Source organism: Neovison vison, chromosome 6, assembly GCF_020171115.1.
Source record: "Neovison vison isolate M4711 chromosome 6, ASM_NN_V1, whole genome shotgun sequence".
Taxonomy (NCBI): Eukaryota; Metazoa; Chordata; class Mammalia; order Carnivora; family Mustelidae; genus Neogale; species Neogale vison.
The window spans coordinates 207674976-207696028 of record NC_058096.1 but is presented as its reverse complement, the minus strand read 5'-3'; the positions used below and the strand labels follow the sequence as shown (position 1 = coordinate 207696028).

The window sequence follows — 21053 nt, the reverse complement described above, 5'->3', positions numbered from 1 at the left end:
GTAAAACAGACGCATGAGACATCCTCTTGCCTTTAACCTCTTGAGGTTAAAGAAAACAAAAGATGTGAAGACCAGTGCTGGGCCCTAGAGTGGAGGATGCTTTTACGGAAGCATCTAGGAGGGAACCCGTGAGGATTGCTTAAATCTCCCAGGGATCTGCAGGACAGATGAAGGGCACTGCTCTCTGATGTCCCCATCCTGCTCCACAAACAGTAGGAGCAAAAACGTGGCATGTCGTCTCCCCATTAAAGCGCTTAGAACAGCACCAGGCACGTGGTAAACTCTACAAGTGGCCGCTGGTTGTTGTTACCATTTGTTGAAGGACTCGGGCCATCTGGCGCGGCCCGCAGCCCCTGCCCACCCACCCCACCCCACCCCCCGCCCCGGGAGACGGACACCCCATTCTCGCACGAAGGGAGGCAATTCCAGCCCTGCGCACTGTGAGGGGGGCAAGTTTGTAATACCTGACCCCGACCCACACCCGGGAGGCTCAGACCCGCCCTTCCCGCGGCGCAGTGGAGGGTGCGCACTGCTGAAGGCGGGACTGCTGGGCCCCCTCCCAGACCGCCCTGACCTCAAGCTCCTCCTCCCTCCGGGCTCCCCGCCCTTTGCACGGTCCCGGGAGAGGCGGGGCGGTGGTAGCCGCAGCTCAGTGCAGGAAGCCGGGCGGCGGCCGGCCGCGAGGAGGAGGAGCGTGCGGACTTGGGTGGCTCAGCGCGGCGGGGGCCAGTACTACTTCCCCGAGTAGTACCGCGCCGCTCCGCCCCGGAGTGACGCCCTCCGCCCATGGGCCTGGCCGAGGGCAACCGGCGGGCGGCGCGGAGGAGGCGGCGGCGGCAGGTGGCGCGCAGCAGGGCCGGAGCCGGGCCGGGACATGGCCGCCTCGGAGCGGTTGTACGAGCTGTGGCTGCTCTACTACGCTCAGGTGAGCCCGCCCCGTGCCGCTCTCGCTGTGCCCCAGCTCCGCGCGCCCCGCTGCGGCTGCACCTGCGCCCCCGTTCCCGGGGCCGCGTAGATGCACGCGCGCGCCGAGCGGACTCGGGCTCCGCACACACGTGTGCGCCGCCCCCGGCCCGCAGGTGCCTCCGGCGCCTCAGGCGCTTATACCTGGAGGATGACCCCCGCAGGCGTGCATCTCACCAGAGCTTCTTGGGTGGGGACGGCGCAACCTGGGTTGTGCCTGATGAGGAGAGGGTCCCAGGTCGAGAGGGCCGGACACCGACCCCCTTTTACAGACGGAGAAACTGAGGCTCGGAAAATAAATGAGAGACTTTGTTGGGTTGGGAGGGGCAGGAGGGCTTAGTTTGCATTTGGGCTTGACTCGCCTGTGGGCGCGGCCCTACTGGGTGGTCAGGGCCGAAGGGTCTGAGTGGGAGTGGGCTGCGGGGTGGGGTGGTTGCGGTAGGCGGGCGTTGGGGGTGAGAGGTAGGGGGTGTCCCTGCTTTGGTCCGATTTGAGTCAGCTCAAGCTACTCCGCATCAGTGCGCCGGCAGTGATGAGCTCCTCCCTGACCCTGATCCTAGGAGGCCATTACCCCGCCCCTGGGTGGACCTGGGGGTCCAGCCAGAAGAAAAGATTTGCCTTGGATGCAGAGGGAGGGGATAGAGGAGGTGAGATAGAAGGGATGTTTGAAAGGGGTGGAGGGATGCCCTTCCCTCCCGAGCTCCCTGTCCCGTCTCAGAGACTACCTCAGGTGGCCTCAGAAGGTGAAGGGAATGACTCCCACCCCGGTGTCCTGCGAGAGCTGAGAGCCTGGCGTCCCCCAGACTCTGTGTGTCACGCACCTAGGCTCCCACCTTCCTCTGCTTTCACAGCAGGGAGGGATTCCAAGGTAATGCCCGCCTCCTCTTCATCTAGCATCGGCCTCCCTCCCTGCACCTGCCTGGATTCGTGCTCCTGGCTCAGGTGTGCCCTGGGTACAATGGACTATTGTGTACCCCTGATCTCGTCACTAGAGGGAAGTTCATGACCAGATCAGCAGGCTCTCTGTGAAGAGGCTGGCCGACTGTCTCCTAGGACTGCAGGCTGGATGTGGGGCCCTAGGGACCCAGAATCCAGGCCATAAGGACCATGGCTTCTTGAGTCCACTTCGGGGATCAGAGGTCCAGGCCGCTGGCAGGAGGCAGTGTGTGTAGGGTCCCTGTCTGGTGTGACCCAAGGCAAAAGCTCTTTACACCTGAGTCTCTATTTCTCTGTCTATAAACTTGTCCCAGCCCTGACATCAGGGCTGGCCTAGACTCTACAGAGGGGTAGCCCATCTGGCTTGTCTGGACCAGGGAAAGCTCCTGGCCCCTGGGGTCCCCTCACTCGGGCCTCTCTGTCTACATCTCCAAGGGTTGGTCCTTGTGAAGAGAAAAGATTCAGAAGGAAACCTGCATCTGGCCCTTATGCCTCTGATTGCCCCAATGGCTGTGGGCAGATTCTTGGGCCTTGGTTTTGCCACCTGTGACGGGATGAAGGGGGGCATGAACCAGGTAGTGAGTCTGAGGGATGTTAATGTTAGTGCTGCGGGGCGAAGGCCATCTAGGTGTGGTCTCCCAGGACTGGACCTCCAGTGGAGCGTGCTTGCCTCCTGCTGCCCCTTCTAGGCTGCGCTCTGCAGAAGGTCAGCGCCCCCATTCCCTCAGGAGGGGCTTAGCACCATTTCTGCCGAGTTCCCTCTACCTCCCCAGCTCCTCCCCTCACCAGGGCAGGTCTGGGGCACGGGCTGGCTGGCTGGAGCCCTAGAAGCCCGGGCAGTCAGGGGGCAGCCTAGGGCCTGGCAAACAAATCCAGGATGTGAGTGGGAACCGGAAGCTTCGGCCAACCTCCCAGCGCTGCCTTCCTGCCCGCTTGGTCCTGCTCCTGCTCCCGGAACAGGTCCCCACCCCTCCATGCTGGGCTCCCAGGGAGTGGTGCCTGTGCTACTTTGAGGCCTGCTAGGGACCTATTGTGTGTTGTGTGCTTGCGGGGGAGGGCGGGGGAGGAAGGCGAGGGAAGAGACTGAACTGATAGAGGGTGTTGAGAGACCCCTGAGCTGGCCAGCCACCCAGCCAGAAGGTTCTCCCAACAACCGCGCCCCTCCCCTCTCTCAGCTGAGAGAGCTGACATCAGCTGGGAAACCTGTTTTCCCAGTTGTGGATCTAGGCCCGCCCAAAGGAGCACCCCCTTTCTGCCCTTCCGTTCTCCTCACAGACCCCAGGTTCAGACCTGCCCTCCCCCCCTCCCTCTGTGGGCCCTACTCCCTTGGGGGTCACAAGTGGGGAAGGTGACGCCAGGTGGCTTCTGAGAGAGGAAGGAGGACCAGAGCATTCCTGGACATCACTTAGTCTGAACCCCTCAGGGCCCTGGTGGGGAAAGCAAGGCAGGGTCATATCAAGGTCATGGGACACGTTTGGGGTAGAGTCTGTCAGAGCTCCAACCCAGTCTTCCTCCTATGTTCCTTTGCCCAGGAAAGGTCTAGTCCTGTGGGCAGGAAGCCTCCGGTGGGTTCTGCACCCTGGGATGGCACAAACTGTTTCCTCTGCGTGGAGCCTTCTCCCTCCTGCTTGAGCGGGCATTTGTCTCCTGTCCCCCTGACCAAGCCAGACCTCAGCGCAGGTCCCCATTTCACCCTCACTGTGCTTGCTGCTTGGCAGTTTCCCTGCACCCCACATTTCGAGAGGCCCTCTGCATATCCACTGCAGGGCTGGCTGCAGGAGACAAGCCCCCCAGCAGTGACTGGTTGTCAGGGGGCGGAGTTTGGGCTCCCGGGGATGGGAGATGGGAAGACCAGGAGCAAGCACCTGGAGAGGCCAGGGGTCAGGAGTGAGAGGGAGGCCTGGGTGATGGGTGGGGCTTCCCCAGGAAGGTCCAGGATGGGGGCAAGGATCAGAGGCCTGGGGCTGGCCCTTGGGCGGCATATAAAAGTTATGCAAAATAACATGCAAATGAGCAACTCCTTTGGACTGGAGCAAAGTGTTGCTCCACAGCCCCCCAGGGAAAGGGAGCGCTGGAGGGCCTGACATCTAGGGCACTCAGGGCCACAGAGGTCAGGACAGGACAGACATTCAGGTTCCAGGTGGGAGCCCAGGCTGAACTCTTCAGTTATGGCAGGGAGGACTCAGGGTCCAGAGTCAGAGGGAGGTCAGGACAGAGCTGGAGTTGACCTTGCTCTGTGCACCCCCCCTTGGTCCTTCACCCTGACTGATGAGATCTGTTGCCTCATGGAAACCTGGTCAGGCTCTCTGCTCCCTCTGGGACCTCAGCTGAGTCCTCTGCCTCCCTGTGCCTCAGTTTACCCTCTCAAACCGGGAAAAGGGAAGGTAGGCTAGTCTCCTTACGGCAACCAGGGCTCCCCCTTCCCTGCATTTATTACCAAGGCAACTGAAGGGGGCTGGACTGAGGTGATGGGGAGAATACCGCAGAGCCCAGACTTGGGGGGAGGGGCTGGTAATCCCTAGAGTTGTTATGGCAACTGGGGCGCTGATGTGGAAGTGTGGGGTCCCCATGGAAACGGGGTCTGTTACTATGGGGACCCTGAAAGGAAATTCTTGGTTTCCATAGTGATAGGACAAGGGGAAGGTTAAGCCCTGGGGGGCATTATGGAGACCAGGTCTACCCCTTGCAAGACCCTGTCCCCAGGTAATGGGGAGAGACTGGCCCAGCCACCTGGGCACTTGCACCACTGTGCCTCAGTTGCCCCTGCCTCTGCCAGAGTCCCCATCTTCTAGCTTCCTTCTTTGACTCAAGGTCCTCCAAGTCTGACCTTCAGGCATCCTGGTGTAGCCAGAAACCACCTTTGCTGGGTGGGGAGCCCCCCCCCCAAGGCCTGAAAGAGTTTATCCTGATCAGACCCCACCCCACTCTGTCCCATTTCTGCTTGCCTGTCTGGAAATGGGGTACTCACTACCACCCAGGCAATTCTGACTAGGTGGGGTCACCCACTTTGGAGCTACAATCTTCTCTCCTTCTCTCCTTACCCTGCTCCTAGCTCTAACTGAGGACCACCCACGCCATTCTACCTGCCTGGGCCGGACACCCAGGAGACCTTGGCTCTGCCAGTGAATCAAGGTCTGCTACTTATTGGTCACAGTTGGAAGTGGGTGGGGAAAACATTAGTGTCACCCTAGAATGCAAGGGGCTTGGGAAGGCAGAGCCCCTGGATTTGGGGAGGGAGCTCTCCCTCACTTTCTCCCGTGCTGGGGGGGGATGCAGTGTGGTTGGAGAGGCTTTACCTGTGAGGTATGGAGGAGGGATGGGTTTCAAGGGGCAGCTGCAGTGCGGAGAGATGAATGGTGAGTAACAAGCTATGGAGTCTGAGAACCATGGCTGGACTCCAGAACCCGTGCTCTCAACCACTGGTCTGAGTTGGCAGCCCGACCTCCGAAGCACCAGCCAGGGCTGGGGCTCGAGAAAGGTGCCGGCTCTGGGGAGCATTCAGGCAGAGGAAGCACGGAGGGCAAAGTGCTTGCGGACCTGTGGGAGTGGGGACAGCGAGGAATGCCCTCGGCCTGAGCCATCTGGAGGGTAGGGGCTGCTGGGCAGACAGGGGTGGCGATGTGTGTGTACTGGGGCACACGGGACGCCAGGTGGTGGTTAAGGACATTTCTGTGTATCGCACCATTATGAACTCCGAGAGGAGATGACGGGCTGGGATCGGGGTTTGAAGCAAGGTCTGGGTGTCCCCTCAGGGTGAGCCAGGTGGAGGTGCAGCACAATGTCCAGCAGCTCGGTCGTCCTCAGCCCCCTCCCCCCGTAACATGCTACAGCCACCTGCCTTCAGCCATCCTGGGATACCTCAGAGTTCTATGGAAGCGGCAGTTCCATGCACCCCCAGTGACCGTTTGGGCCTAACTAGCCCTTGGGAGCCCTGCAGCCCCAGAACTGAGTGCCCTCAGGGCTGGCCAGGCATAGACAGAGGCCCACCCACCTTGGGGTCACTGACCTCCCCCTCCCTGCAGCTTGCTCCCCGGACCCCCAGGTCCTTAGTACCACTTACAGCTGAGCCCCAGGGCCTGAGGAGTGTGGCTGCTCCTGCACTGCTTTCATGAGGCCCTGGCCCCTTCAAGTTGGGGACTGGGCTGGCCTTGCCCAGCATTCCTGCTCCGAGTTGGAAAGGGAGGGAGGAGCTAGTTGAGGTCTCTCTGTGAAGTGTGGGAAGGCCGGGCACTATAGCCGCCTCTTCCAGCTCCAGACCCCCTGGCATGCTACATGGCCACCATGGCCCTGTGAGTCCTGACCCTGGCAGGCATATCTCCCAGCATGGCAGCCACAAGCCGTGGGACCCAGGTCAGAGGCAGGACAGGCAGAGACCCCATCCCTCCCTAGTACCATGCTTTAGAGACTCCTCGTGCTCTCCCAGAGCCCAGAAGGCTACCTTGACCGCCTGAACCCTGAGCCCAGGGCTACCCTTCAGGGGCAGCCCTGAACCCAACCCAGCCTGGACCTGCTGGACAGGCCATGGGTGTGGTTCTGGGGACAGAAAGTCAGGGTGTGCAGAGTGTTGAGGGGCCCACCCAGGTTCTGGAAGGGTCAAACCAGGTGATGGCCATGAAGAGGTAGGGAGGCTCCTGCTTAAGTACCAAACGCCCAAAGCCATGGACGGCAGTGGGGCCTAGGATAGGCAGAGGCCTGGACTAGAGGATGTGACTCAGATGGAGAGGCTGGAGAAGCAGCTGCGATCAGACTCGGGACTTGGAATGCCGAGCTCAGTTCAGGTCTTATCCTCAGGCCAGGGTGGAGGGACATGGTCAAATCTGGGCTTTCAGGTACTCAGTAGAATGGCAGGGGTCGGGAGCAAAACGAACTTCCATTTTAGGTGAGACATGTCTATGGCTTGACAGGGGTGGTTTGAGGGTAGAAGGGGGCAGATAGTGTTGGGCCAGTTTTGAAGGTAGACCAGGATCTGTGGGGTCACTGAGGCAGAGGCCACGTGGTCAGCTCGGATCGGCTGGCCAGCTACCATGAGTGGCCCAGGCCTAAAACAAAGGTCTGGCTTTGTTTCAAATCTGGCACCTCCATGGCCCCAACCCTTCCCTCAGTTGCCTAGGCCTCAGATCTGTGACAAATGCACAAGGAAGGTGCCCAGCCGCAGGGTGAGGGCTGCTCTGCCTTGGTTTCTTGTGGACCTGGCCCAGTCTGCTGGGGTCTAACCCCTTCCCTGGGGCCCATTCAGTCCCTGCCCTGAGGTTAGGAGCCTGCAGGCAGCAGAGAGGAGCCAACCACCCAAGGTAGTTCTGGAAGACCTTGAGTCAAGGTGCGCGGCACCGGGGACACAGCACCTATGATGTGACCCTTACCCCTCCGGCCTTCTGCAGTCTGGTCCCTGCCCCATCCCCTGCCCCTTGGGAAAGAAATGTGCTTTTTGGGCTCAGCTGGTTTGGGGGAGCTGCAGATGAGGTCAGCAGGTAGGGAAGGAGGGCTGGGTGGGAGAAAGAGCTCCAGACCAGCACCCTCTCTGTGCTTACAGGGTAGAACGGACCGGGGCTAGGCTAGGATGTACTCAGCTCTCTCCCAGGAGTAGAGACCAGTAGGGCCAAGCAGGGAGGCCAGGACACAGGGAAGGGGGGGCCAGGGCAAAGGTATGACCGAGTCCTCCACATCGATGGTGTTCCCTAGGCCTGAGGCTTGGACTGGGGTCAGGGAGCTGTGGGTGCCTTGAACGAAGGGATCTATAGCAGCAGGTGTGGGAACTCCAAGATGGAACCTCATGCCAGAAAAAACAAGTCTCTGGTCCACAGGCCCCACCCTGGGCAGTGTGGCCCCGCCCCTTTGCACTCCAGGCCCCGCCCCCGGTGCTGGGCCAGGTCCCTCACCGCTTCTCTTGAAGGGCCCTGGGTGCCCCGGTGGGGCTGGCCCCCCCACATCCCTGCGGTCTGCCGGGAGGAAGCAGCCCTCCTCCCCCACCGTGACTCTGCGCTTCCTGCCCTGGCGGGGCGGGAGGGGACGTTTCCCGTTCACACCAAAGTTTCCCTGGCAGCGGGCGCCCAAACTCGGGCTCAGCCGCTGCCCCTCTTGCCCATGGAACCAGCTTTGGGGCCTGGGGTCCAGGTAACCAGCCAGGGTGGGGCATTAGGTTCCCAGGGTGAGGTAGGGCATTCTGCCTGTTTGTGTGGGGAATGTGCATGTGCATGGGTCCTCCTGGCCCATGGTGTGCGTGCAGCACGGTCTCCTGGAGGTGGTGGCTGCTGAGCTGGGAGAAGGCAGCCCAAGGCTTTGGATTGGGGTGGCTGGCGGGTGGAAAGCCTTCAGCCCCAGCATCAGTGTGGGCCATGGCCCCATCCCAGGAGTGTGCACACCAAAGCCCCATGTCAGGCTTGTCTGAATCCCCAAGGGTTAGGGAGGTGGGAGCAGAGACTGGGAGACTGGGAAAAGCAGACAGGGGTCCTGGGAGAGTGGTCAGTGTGCAGGACAGCCCTCTGTGGCTGACCTTCCAACTTCCTGTCCTCTCTCCTCCCCTACCCACCCCTTCCTCTGTCCTCCCACACTGCCCTGCCTCCAATCCCTGTCCACGGCCCCTGGTCTGCCCCCACCCCTGTTGCCCCCCGCCCCCCCCCACAGAAGGACCTGGGCTACCTGCAGCAGTGGCTGAAGGCCTTCGTGGGTGCCTTCGAGAACAGCATCTCACTGTCCTCTCTGGAGCCACGCAGGTGAGCCTGGATCTACCTGGAGGGCGGTGACCGGCGCTGGGAGACGGGGTCCGTGGTGCCCTAGCGACCCCCTCCCTGCAGGCCGGAGGAGGCGGGTGCCGAGGTACCGCTGCTGCCCCTGGATGCGCTGCATGTCCTGGCCGAGCAGCTGGACGCGGGGGACCTGGAGCAAGCCCTGCTGCTGCTCAGGCTCTTCATCGTCCTCTGCAGGTGGGTCCCTGCTTCCTGCTCTGGGGAGGGTGGGCTGCTGGGAACGGGGTGGGGGCCGGAGGTGGGGCTGCTGTACCCCCGGGACCTCTCTCCCCATTCCCTCCCAGGAACCTGGAGAATGTAGAGGCGGGTTGGGGCCAGGTGCTACTGCCCCGGGTGCTGGCCTTGCTGACCCGGTTGATGGCAGAGGTGAGGTGGGCTCTAGCCTGGGGCGGGGGTGGGGGGTGGTAGGCGGTATCCAGGGCCCAGCGAACCCTCTCTGCCCTCTCCCCATGCCTCCAGCTGAAAGGAACCCCAGCATCACAGGAGGGCCGTGGGCTGCTGCTGGAGAATGTGGCCCTGCATGCCCTGCTTCTCTGTGAGGGCCTCTTTGACCCCTACCAGACCTGGCGGCGCCAGCACAGTGGGTGAGAGCCAGCCCACCTCAGAGGACCCACCGAGGGTGGCCTCTCTGGCCGGGGTCTGGAGGTGGGAGGGGGCCCAGCTGGTGCGGGAGGATGGCCAGGGCAAGGGTGCAGTGCCTGGCCTCACCCGGTCCCCTGCCCATTCCCCACCCCCACCCTCAGGGAAGTCATCAGTTCCAAGGAGAAGAGCAAATACAAGTTCCCTCCAGCGGCTTTGCCCTGTGAATTCAGCGCCTTTTTCCGAGGTCAGGCCCCGCCCCTGCCCCTTCGGGCCCCCACCTGGCCTCACCCCCAGACCTGAGCCCCTTCCTGCAGTTCCCCATCCCAGCGGCCACAGGGGCGGGATGCCCTTAGTGGTGGCAGCCAGCAGGCTGGGAGCACCACGGAAAACTGACAAGGCCTCCAGGGGCAAGGGAGTTCGGGGCCAGAGAGGAAAGAAAGGGCAGGTCTGGGCGAAATGAGTAATTTCTTTTCCAGGCGGGAGTGAAGGCCTTCCATGAGGTGGGGGAGAGCAGTTTCCCTTCCCTCTTCCCTCCCACTTCCTGGGTCCGAGAAGCCACCGGGATCGCACTCTGATCTGGACCTTCTTAAAACTCCCTGATCTGATCCCTTTACCCCTGGAGGCTGCACCCTTCCTTTAGACAATGTCTACACTGACTCTGCTTCCTGCTCCTGTGGTCTTGGACAAGCTGACCCCCAGGACATCTCTGGCCACCTCTGGCCCCTGGGGACCCTCTTCTCTCCGGTCCCCTCTTTTCCTCTCATCAGAGGGAGGCTGGCCGGGACTTTAGATGGGACAGGGCAGGATGGCTGTGGACTGGGGCAGGCCAGGCTTGGTGAGGCGGTGGCCTGTTAGCATAGAAGGTGTGGAAGTGTCACTGGGGTGTGCCATGGTGCTGCAGGCCTGAGGTCTGGAGCAGGGGCCACGACTCCAAGAGGGGAGACACGCCCCCCCCCCCACCATACACCCCGGGAGCTCCTGCCTCCATTCTCCCACAACCTGAGTGCTCTTCGCAGAATAGACTGGATTTTGTTCCTCTTGCCGTCAGTCCCTCATTGGTGCCTGGCATCTCAGGATCCCATCCTGCTCCCACACAGCCTCCCTTTCCAGTCCTATTCGCCCTCTGCTCCCTGTTTTCTCCCTCCTGAAATGCACTGTTATTCCATGACTTTCCCTACCGCTTCCTGTCCTTTCCCAGACCACCTGCATTCTTGGGCTTCAGCTCGGATGCCCTCTGCCCAAGGAGCTGTCCCACCCCATCCCACCCGAATCTAGTGAGCCCTGCTCTTGCCCCCATCCCCCACCATACACACCACTCATGTGACCCAGGGCTGGTCCCTTCTGCTCTCTGAGTTTCAGTCTGTGGCCTGGCATCCTGTCCAGCTTGGCTGGAGCAGAGCCAGGTGGGCCTCCCACATGGGAGACTGTGAAAGCCCCTAGAAGTCCCCAGCGGGGGTATGGGTGGGGTCGGGGGGGCATCTGTACGGTAGATACAGCGAGGTCCCCAGAACGGGTCACAGGAAGCTCCAACCGTCGCAGGGTAGCGGGAGCAGCTTTGTATCTGAGAAGCTCAACCCTGGCTTGCCGTGGGGAAGTGGGGTAGGGGTGTGTGTTGCCTACCCTGGGGTCCCCGCTTTGGAGGTTAAGGATCTGGGGGACCGGCTAGACTTTCAGGGCAGGACCACAGGCCTTCAAGCTCCCCAAAGAAGGGCCATGTCTTCCCTAGCAGAGAGCCATGACATTTTAGACCCCCAAGGACAGAACGGGGTCTTTTCCCCTTACACGGGACATCCCAGCCCTCTCCCCCACCCCAGGGCACCTCCCTCTTGGGTAGTCCCCCGCAAGCTTGGTGACGTCATCTGTCCTGCCCACCCACCCTATCCAGAGAGCCTGCAGGGGGCAGATGGCTTGCCCCCCATGCTACTGCTTCGCCTCGTCCACCTGTTCGGGGCTGTCCTTGCGGGAGGGAAGGTAAGCCCGGAGGAGCCTGCGGACCAGAGGGCGGCCACCTCAGGGGCTCTGCTGCTCAAGCCCTTTGACCATTGCCGTCTCTGCCCACACCTGCAGGAGAACGGGCAGATGGCCGTGAGCGCTGGCTCCGTGCAGGGCCTCTTGGGTGTGGTACGGGGCTGGGACCATGGGCCGGCGCAGGACCCCCGCCTGGTGCCCCTGGCGCTGGAGGCGCTCGTGGGGGCCGTACATGTCTTGCATGCCAGCCGCACGCCCCCCCGTGGGCCAGAGCTCCGCACCCTGCTTGAGGGCTACTTCCGCATCCTTAATGCCGACTGGCCAGCGGGCCCAAGCCCAGGCCCCGAAGAGGCCCTTGTCGCCCTACGGGTCAGCATGCTCGGTGGGTATGGGCCCCTAGGCTCCTGGGGAGGTGGCTCGGCCGGGGAAGGTCCAAGCGCAGATGGAAGGCAGGACCGGGCAGCGTGGGAAGAAGGCGAGAGGCTGAGCGGGCGGGGTCGCTGACGGGATGGAGCAGGGGGGCTGACCGGGGACCCGTCCGCAGACGCCATCCCCCGGATGCTGGCGTGCGAGGACCGGCCGGTGCTGCAGGCCACCTTCCTGAGCAACAATTGCTTCGAACACCTTACTCGCCTCATCCAGAACAGCAAGGTGGGTGGGGCCCAGAGGCTGGGGAATCCCTCATGGGGACTGCCCGTCCTGGGCGGGACTGGACTGGGCTGGGGCGGTCTGTGGCGAGCAGGGTGGCCTAAGGCTCGGGATGGCTCTGCACCCCTTAGGAGGAGGGATGTGGCGGAAGGACAGGAGCTCCCCTGGCCCCTTGTCCCCCCTTTCTCCAGCCCCAAGGCCAGGGGCAGGAGGAGGGCCCGCTGGTTTAGATAGAGTCCCTGCTCCTGCCCACTTACCGGCCCTGTCCCCAGACCCAGGTCTGTTCTGAGCATGGGCAGCTCTCGGATCCCTGACTTCCTCAGTGCCTGGTGGGGCTCTCTGCCTGGGTGTCAGGGCACACATAGCCTTCCCACGGGGCAGAACCCTGGCAGCTGCCCCTGGTCCCGCTCTAACCCCCCCTCTCCCCATCTTCCTCCTCTTCTCTCTCCTCTGCCTCTTCCACCTTGTGCCCTCCCCCTTCCCCACAGCTGTACCTGCAGGCCCGGGCGCCCCCTGAGGGGGACAGTGACCTGGCTACCCGGTTACTGACCGAGCCCGATGTCCAGAAGGTACCACCTTGGGGCTGACCTGCTCAGGCACTCACCTCCTTGGGCACCCACCCCCTGCGGCTCCCTCTTTGAGCCCTTCCTGCCTGTGCAGGGGGAACGAGCAGATACGTGTAAGGCCTGCGGTGGCCTAGTAATGGGGCTGGATCCCCCATGCTGTTTCACCCACCTTCCAGACGCTTCTTCAAGGGAATGGGCAGGAGTGATCTGTGCCCTACCCAGTATTAGTATTGGGAGCTAGGGTTTGGCTTTGCCAAGCTGGAAGGAACCTTCGAAACTCAACCACCTACCCACCCCCCATTCCCAGAAAGGGGAAACTGAAGCCCAGATACTAAGGGACATGACTGTGACAGAAAAGGAGGTTTCCACACATGGGCCCACTTCTTTCCACGGCTTTTTGGGCTGGCCTTAAGCAGGTCCCTGGGAGTCCCTCATCACCTTATGATGTCTCCCGGCCTCACCTGGCATGGGAGCTGGAAGAGGCAGCAAGCTGTCAGGGGCTCGCACGGAGAACCCTCTCTCAGGGGGTTTACTGCCTGGGCCCCAACCCTCAGGGGCCTCTGGCTTTGTCCTCATGAGGCAGCCCCTGTGGCTGTTGATTTATCCTGTTTTCTGAGAGCCTGCATATCTACTTTTCCACAAAGCAGACAAGGCGGGTGAGACCCCCTCGTTTTTACAGATAGGAAACTGAGGGCTGGGGAGGGGAAGGAGGTTGTGCGAGGTCGCTGGGAGAGTCAGGCCCCATGGAGCCCGGGTACAGCCTAGCAGTCTGGCAGCTGTGGACACATTCTCGAAGCCCATTCCCAGGGGTGGGGCAGGGCAAGTGAACGGCTTGTTTCCAGCTATCAGGTTCAGCCAGGGTGAGCCTCAGTGCCCCCACCTGCATCTAGGGGCATGGGGGAGGGTAGGACTCAAAGGTCTCGAAGGTTCTTCTGGTTCTAACCTCCTGTGATTGGTTGTCCCTCGATTTCCCACCCCCCGTCAATCATCATGGGTGATGGAACACTTGCCTGCATGTGTGTGTCTAGCTTGGGTGGGGACGGGCGGGGACTGAGGCCTGTAAGCCTGCTGAGCAGTGAGCGACAGAAGGGGTATGGCGAGAGGGTCCCCTGTTGATCTGTCATGGTGAGGGTTCTGGTTTCTTCCCTGGCCTCTTTGTCAAAGGGGGTCTGGCCAAGCTACTCAGAGAGGGTCCTGGGGTCAAGGTGAGGGTCACAGTAGCACGGGCAAGGAGTAGAAGGCCCGATACCCCACTCCCAAGGCTTCCAGCCAGCTCAGCAATGCGCCTTGGGGCACCTGCTCCTGGCCCTACACCAGGAGCAGGGGGCTGCCAGCTGTGACACATTGGTACCCCCTGCTGCTGACTCCCCACCCTACCCCACCCCACCCCAAGGTTCTGGACCAGGACACAGACGCCATCGTAGTACACGTGGTCCGAGTGCTGACCTCCATTATGAGCGGCTCCCCCTCCGCCAAGGTGAGGACATTGCAGTCTGGCTACCAGAGGGGTGTGGAGTGGGGGTTAAACTGACCACATGTCCCCCGAACAGCTCTGGCTGGTGGCTGTTAGAGCAATGGAGCAGAGGGGGCAGGCGTTTTGCCCTGTGGGGTGCAGGTCAAAGCTAGCAGCTGGATCTCTGGGGTCGGGGCTGGACTGGGGAGGATACTTGGGGGCTGACCACCATCTACAGCCTTCCAAGAGGACCCTTACCCCCGCAGCCATCCGTGGGCCCTTGCCCTTGCCAGCACTGCAACCTGGAGGCAGAGCCAGGTGGGGGAGCCCTGAAAGATGCTCCTTCTTCTGGGATTTCCATGGGGTTTGGGTTTGCCCTGGGGGCCCATATATGTGCTCCCTTTCTCCCGCCCAGGAGGTGTTTAAGGAGCGCATCGGCTACCCGCACCTGCTCGAGGTTCTGCAGAGCCACGGCCCCCCTACCCGCAGGCTGCTGCAGGAGCTCCTCAACATGGTGAGGTCCAAGGCATGGGTTTGGGGTTCCAGGGGTAGTCAGGACCGAGTCAGGTTTCCCGTGGAGGGTGAGCCCTCCACCTTGGGGGCTCTGTTGGCCATGGGTGTTATGTAGTGGGACCCGTGGCCCGACCAAGATGTCCGTGTCCCTGGGATGAAGATCCAGTGCAGGGGAGCAAGACACCCCCACCCCCCCACCCCAGATCATCCCGGAACAGGCCGTTGGGGTTGAGGCCACCCCGGACCCAAAGCCAGGGCTCAGGGGGTTAACGGTGCCAGAGGTCTGGTGTAAATAGTGCCGTGTGCCCACGCGCCTCCGTCTCCCCTGAGCTGCGACCTGCATGAGCAGGACAGGGTGGCACGCATTGCCCTCCAGCACTAGAGGCCGACACCCTGAGCCATGGAGGTCCCGTGGCCAGCAGGGCAGCCCTTCCCGTCACCTACCAGCTGCCCCAGGAACCGTCCCGTGCTCTCTACCCCCAGGCTGTGGAAGGTGACCACAGTGGATGTCCGCCGCCCCCGATCGTCAATGAGCAGCCCGTGCTTCTGCTGATGCAGTGGCTGCCCGCCCTGCCCACGGCGGAGCTGCGGCTCTTCCTCGCGCAGCACCTCCGCTGGCTCTGTGACAGCTGCCCTGCCAGCCGGGGCACGTGTGTGCAGGCCGGTCTGGTGGGCCACCTGCTGGAGACCCTTGCCGCCGGGGTCGCCTTGGGGACCCACTGCCAAGAGCAACTTCTGGCGTTGCTGCAAGCCTTGGGCCGAGTGTCCCTGAGGCCCTTGGAGCTGCGCCGTCTGCTGCGCCCGCCACCAGCGCTGGACTCGGAGCCCAGCAGGACAGAGGCTGGGAAGGCCAGACATGCGGGAGCCATCATCCGTGCATTGTCAGGCATGGCCCGGCGCCAGGGCCCCGCAAGAGCCCTGCACTACTTTGACCTCACGCCCAGCATGGCGGGGATTATGGTGCCTCCCGTGCAGCGCTGGCCGGGACCCGGCTTCACCTTCCATGCCTGGATCTGTCTGCACCCCACAGCTGCGGCCCCTGCCCCAGCCCCCTCCCGGCCACTCCAGCGAAAGCAGCTCTATAGGTGGGTGATAGCCAGGGAGCCGGGTGCGGTGCCATAGGGCCGAGCAGGAAAGCCGCAGGTGTAACTGGCGCTGCCTGTCCCCAGTTTCTTCACCAGCAGCGGCTCAGGGTTCGAGGCCTTCTTCACGGCGGCTGGGACGCTGGTGGTGGCCGTGTGCACCCGGAAGGAGTACTTGACCATGAGCTTGCCTGAAGTGTCCTTTGCTGACTCCGCCTGGGTGAGCCTCTCCCTCATCCGCTCGGATGGCCTGGGTGGGGGGTGGAGGAGACCCCAAGCACCAGCCTGATGCCGAGGCTTCTGTTCTAGCACTGCGTGGCCATTGTCCATGTGCCTGGGCGCCGGCCCTTCAGCCAGAACCTGGTCCATGTCTACAAAGACGGCCAGCTGGTCCAGACGGCAGCCCTTCGCTGCCCCTCCCTCAGTGAGGTGTGCCAGGCAGGGTTTGGGGAGGCCTGGGGTAGCCGGGGCATCTCGGATGCGGTGGGGCCTCAGACTCCGGCCTCTGGGGTCCGCGTGGCCACAGGGGTCCGTGTGAGGAACTGGATGCAGGCGGAACCCCGGGCTTCGCTGTGATCTGACCACTTGCCCAACCCCGGCTCCGCAGCCTTTCTCCTCCTGCTGTATTGGCTCCGCTGGGCACCGCACGACGACCACCACCACGGGGCTGCCTACGCCACCAGTCCCCACGGCCCTGGCGCCCCCTCACCCCTCCCTCTCCCGCTCACAGTCGGTCCCGGCCACTGCAGGGCTTGGCTGGGGGTCCGGGCTGGTGACTCCCTTGCAGGAGGGCAGCATCAGCTCCACCCTTGCAGGCACACAGGACACCCGGTGGGGCAGCCCTACGTCCCTGGAGGGTGAGCTGGGGGCCGTGGCCATCTTCCATGAAGCCCTGCCCGCGTCGGCCCTGCGGGCCCTGTTCACCTTAGGTATGCAGCACCACCCCCCACCCCCCCCCCGCGCCCTCCCCCTGGCCCAGCTCCTACCTGGGGGGTGGGGGCTCCTACAGGGTCCAGGCTGGAAACTAGGGGTCCAGGAGAGAGAAGGCGTTCCTGGGGGTGTATGTCCTCTGACATATAGCAGGCTCTGGATGGCGTGGGGTGAGACACCCAGCCAGGTCTGAAGCCCCCTGGCCACCCCCCAGGGCCCAAGGAGATGGCACCCTTCAAGCCCGAGGGTGAGCTGCACGAGCTTAGCACCAAGCTGCTCCTCCATTACTCACCTCAGGTATTGGGTGGGGGGCAGTTGGCTCAGCCCTGCTACCTTCCCCTGGCCCCCAACTCCTGTGCCACCTCCACTTCTAACTGACCCTGCCGCCCCGCCCACCCCCAGGCCTGTAGGAACAACATCTGCCTGGACCTGTCCCCTGGCCATGGGCTGGATGGCCGCCTGACGGGCCACAGGGTGGAGACCTGGGATGTGAAGGTACGTGTGCACCCGTGCACGGGCCAAGGGTGCCGGGGGCACTAGCACGGGCACGCGTGTGTGCAGGGTGGGCTGGGGAGCCACACTGTGCCCTGCAAGGTCATGAGGGGAGGTCTACTCAAGAGAACCAGAGTCCCCTGGATACAGCTTCCCAGACTGGAAGATCATCTGGGGTGGAGTGGGGCGGGAAGTGGCTGGGAGCTGCCTTCCCACAGCCAGCCCTTCCCCTAGGATGTGGTGACTTGTGTGGGAGGCATGGCTGCCCTGCTGCCCCTGCTGGAGCGAGTGGCCTCCCAGCCCCAGGAGGCCGAGGCAGGTCCAGCTGAGACACATGACCTCGTGGGGCCTGAGCTGACCTCCGCCCACAATACCCAGGGCCTGCTTCTCCCACTGGGCAAGTCCTCAGGTAAAGTGGCCTTGGCGCCTGGGTTAGGGCGGTGAGGGACTCTTGGCGTGATAAGGAGGCTGGAGTGCCTATGGCCTCTGCTACTGACAGACCCTTGACATACCTCTGTCCCCCTCCTGGTGGCCGGTAGAGGTGCGCATGGAGAGGAACGCCGTGGCCGCCTTCCTGCTGATGCTGCGGAACTTCCTGCAGGGCCATGTGGGGAACCAGGAGAGCCTGGTGCAGTGCCAGGGGCCGGCCATCATTGGAGCCCTCCTGCGCAAGGTGGGGCAGGTGATGGGGGACGGGGGCGCAGCTGGCCCTGTCTGGCAGAGGGGACGGCATCGGGGGGCTAAGAAGGAGAACTTGATGTTGTCGGGGAGAGCCTCCTGGTGGAGGGGCTGGCATCTGAGCAGGACCTCGCCAAGCTTGGCAAGGTTTGGCCAAAGAAGTACCAGCACCCCACTGGGGCAAGGGACCCACCCAGCAGGCTGGGGAGCTTGCCCCTCGGACGCAGTGGGGAGCCACGAAAAGGCTTGGAGCAGGCAGGATGCTCCTGTCCGTCTGCCTGTGCGGGGCAGGGTGGATGCTGGGCGGGGGGGGGCTCAGTGGCATCAATCCCAGGCCTGCTGCCTCACACTGCCTCCTTCCACTCCAGGTCCCCAGCTGGGCCATGGACATGAACGTGCTCATGTCTGCGCAGCTGCTGATGGAGCAGGTGGCTGCAGAGGGCGGTGGGCCCCTCCTCTACCTGCTCTACCAGCACGTGCTCTTCCACTTCCACCTCTGGAGCCCCAGTGACTTTGCCGTGCGACTGGGTGGGTGTGGGGACTTGAATGGGGGGATGCCAGCGGGCACAGGTGGGGGTAGAGGTTCCGAGAAGTTAGAACCCCGCTTTGGGCCATCTGAGGGAACAGCTCGACCCTGGGGGATGTGGCAGGGACACGGCCCTGTCCTGGAGGGACAGCAGAAGGGGCCCAGCTCTGGCCGGGGGGGGGGGGGGCTGAGTCCTCCGATGACGCCCATCCAGGCCACATCCAGTACATGTCCAGCATCGTCCGGGAGCACAGACAGAAGCTACGGAAGAAGTACGGGGTCCAGTTCATCTTGGACGCGTTGCGCACCCATTACAGGTGAGGCCGGTGGGGGCGGACAGGCTGTGGGCCTGACACAGCAGCCTCTGGTCTTGGGGATGGGGTTCGGTCCCCCCAGCTCACCTGCCTGCTCTCTCCCCTCGGTTCCCCTGCGTTCTCCTGGCCCTTGGCGGCTGCGCCTGCTGGTACCGGCCCAGCCCGCCGCGGGAGCTCCCCCTAGTGGCCGACGACGTGCGCACAGTGCAGACTTCGCTCCTGGGCCTGGTGCGGGAGTTTCTGGTTCGGAGCTCAGCGGCAGAGGACATGCAGGTGGTGCTTAGCTTTCTGGTGGCCTCCACTGATGATGGTCAGGTAGGCTGGAGGCTTGGGGGGGCTTGGGTGCGGGGTGGGGTGTGGACCGTGTCGAGGGGAGTGGCCCGCCCACAAGGAGACTTTGGATCCCCAGGTGGTGGGAGCCCTGGACCTGTTCCTGGCGCTGCTGCAGGGCTCGCCGGCACAGGAGTCTCTGGCCGTCTTCCTCGTGGAGCCAGGGAACCTTGAGGTGCTGCTGGCTCTGCTGGTCCGGCCGAGGTCACTGCCCCTGGTGCCTGACCGAGTCTGCAAGGTACACCCAGCCTGCCCCTCGTGTTCCCTTTGCCGTGGCCCCGCCTGCCAGGGAGGTAGAATAGGTCCCTTGGAGCCACAGACCTGCGTGGTGACTTCCCCTGCTCCAGTCACTCCTTCCCCATGAGGACAACCCTCTATGTCACCCCCCACCCCCAGATCCTGCGAAAGCTGCAGCAGAACGAGCGCTTACCCGAGCGGAGCCGCCAGCGCCTCCGGCTACGAGAGTACGGTCTGCAGGGACTCGTCGCCTGCCTGCCGGAGGGGGCTGCTTCCCCCCAGCTCTGCCAGGGCCTCTACAGGCTATTCCTGGGGGCAGGTACCACCTGGGTAGGGCCAGGAGGCAGGTCAGGTGGAAGGGCGATACGGGACCAGGAAACAGGGCAGGTAGATAGAGGAAGGGCATGGGCACAGGGGCTGAGGCTGGGCCAGCGGGGAAGCGAGGTCCCCCGTCTGTGCTCAGTCCCTCAGGGCCTCTCTGGCCATCCTTCCAGATTGCCTGAATCTCTCAGATCTGTTGGCTGTGGTACAGTTGTCCCTCCAGGCTGACCTCAGCGTCCGCCTGGACATTTGTCGCCAGGTGAGTATGGGGGGAGACAGCTTGAGGAGGATGGGGCTTCTACCATGGGGGCTTTGCTTTACCTGCCTGTGAGGGGGCTCCCTTGCAAAGGCCCTGGGGTGGGAGTCCAGGGGCAGAGCGCTGGCCGCGTCCCTTACTGGCTGTGCCCTGGCCCGGCAGCTCTTCCACCTCATCTACGGACAGCCAGACATAGTGCGGCTGCTGGCCCGACAGGCTGGCTGGCAGGACGTGCTGACCCGGCTCTACGTCCTGGAGGCGGCCACAGCTGGCAGTCCCCTGCCCTTCTCCCCAGAGCCACCCACCTCCCCAGACCCAGCCCTATGCCAGCCACCCACTGAGTCGCCTGAGACTTCGGACGTTTTCCTCCCCTCGGAGACCCCCAGCCCTGACCCTGACGCCTTCTACCACGCTCTTTCTCCATTTTGTACACCCTTTGACCTGGGCCTGGAACGGGCCAGCGTGGGGTCGTGCAACACCGGCGGCGGCAGCGGCACTCTGACTCCTGCCAGCCAGCCTGGCACCCCTTCCCCTCTGGATGGGCCCCGGCCCTTCCCTGTGGCCCACGGCCGCCACAGCTCCAGTCTCTCCAACGTACTAGAGGACGGCAGCCTCCCGGAGCCCACCATCAGTGGGGACGATACCTCAAACACCAGCAACCCTCAGGTGAGGCGGGCCCGCTCTGCCACTGCCGGGCTCTGAGGGACCCCTCTGGGACCCCAGGCAGGCGGTATAACCTTTCCAAAAGTGAAGTCCTATCGGACATCAGGGCTATAGCCGCCGGTTGGCCCCACTGCTGCCCCCTCGGGAGCTCTCATCCGCAGCTGTGTTCCTGGTTGGGGTCCCAGAACAGGAAAAATGATGCCAAGCCCGAGTGGGGGCACCAGCCAGGCTTTGGGGAGTCCCCAAGAGAGCCTGCAGGGCAGAGACTTCACAGAGCCCATGAGCAGCATGGCTCTAAGGGATCTGCCTTGTGTTTCCCGATTTGGGGATGGGTTTCTGCTTATACTGTGGCATTCTAGAGGATTCCAGGACAGTTCTGGGGGCCCGTGAGAACTATGGGGTAATTTTGTGAACCATAACCTTCTTTCCCCTGAGGAATCACTGAGACCCCAGGGTCCTCCCTGGGATTCAGGCAGTGGCTAAGGCCCCTCCACCAGTCTTCCAGGCCCCAGCCTGTCTGTTGGCTGAAGGCTGTCCCTCCTGGTAGGGACACCAGGGAGTGGTCGGCAAGGGGTGCTCAGCAAGGCTAGCGGGAGAGTCAGCAGTTCCCTTCCTCCCCGGCCCACACCCCTGACCTGTGCCCCCAGCAAACCTCCGAGGAGGAACTGTGCAACCTGCTCACCAATGTGCTGTTCTCGGTGACGTGGCGTGGCGTGGAAGGCAGCGACGAGGCCGCGTGGCGGGAGCGCGGCCAGGTCTTCTCAGTGCTCACCCAGCTGGGGGCCTCAGCCACGCTCGTGCGGCCGCCCGACTGCATCAAGCGCAGGTGAGGAGGCCAGTCGGGAGGGTGAG

At 63.2% G+C, this 21053-nt stretch overlaps 1 protein-coding gene across 1 annotated transcript in view; it reads left to right on the top strand.

The window, feature by feature from the left end:
• The first annotated feature begins 874 nt into the window (after positions 1-874).
• Positions 875-21053, top strand: part of NBEAL2 (neurobeachin like 2) — a 28736-nt gene continuing 8557 nt past the window's right edge. The window contains exons 1-28 of the mRNA XM_044253710.1: positions 875-925; positions 8521-8609; positions 8691-8819; positions 8927-9008; positions 9102-9226; positions 9386-9468; positions 11110-11195; positions 11292-11574; positions 11737-11843; positions 12329-12409; positions 13800-13883; positions 14275-14373; positions 14856-15457; positions 15542-15674; positions 15764-15883; positions 16062-16383; positions 16599-16681; positions 16787-16879; positions 17111-17285; positions 17416-17549; positions 17923-18082; positions 18295-18397; positions 18556-18709; positions 18804-18962; positions 19121-19280; positions 19456-19541; positions 19701-20204; positions 20849-21027. Coding sequence (XP_044109645.1) covers positions 875-925; positions 8521-8609; positions 8691-8819; positions 8927-9008; positions 9102-9226; positions 9386-9468; positions 11110-11195; positions 11292-11574; positions 11737-11843; positions 12329-12409; positions 13800-13883; positions 14275-14373; positions 14856-15457; positions 15542-15674; positions 15764-15883; positions 16062-16383; positions 16599-16681; positions 16787-16879; positions 17111-17285; positions 17416-17549; positions 17923-18082; positions 18295-18397; positions 18556-18709; positions 18804-18962; positions 19121-19280; positions 19456-19541; positions 19701-20204; positions 20849-21027 — 4466 coding nt within the window. The remainder of the gene's footprint in view (positions 926-8520; positions 8610-8690; positions 8820-8926; positions 9009-9101; positions 9227-9385; positions 9469-11109; positions 11196-11291; positions 11575-11736; positions 11844-12328; positions 12410-13799; positions 13884-14274; positions 14374-14855; positions 15458-15541; positions 15675-15763; positions 15884-16061; positions 16384-16598; positions 16682-16786; positions 16880-17110; positions 17286-17415; positions 17550-17922; positions 18083-18294; positions 18398-18555; positions 18710-18803; positions 18963-19120; positions 19281-19455; positions 19542-19700; positions 20205-20848; positions 21028-21053) is intronic.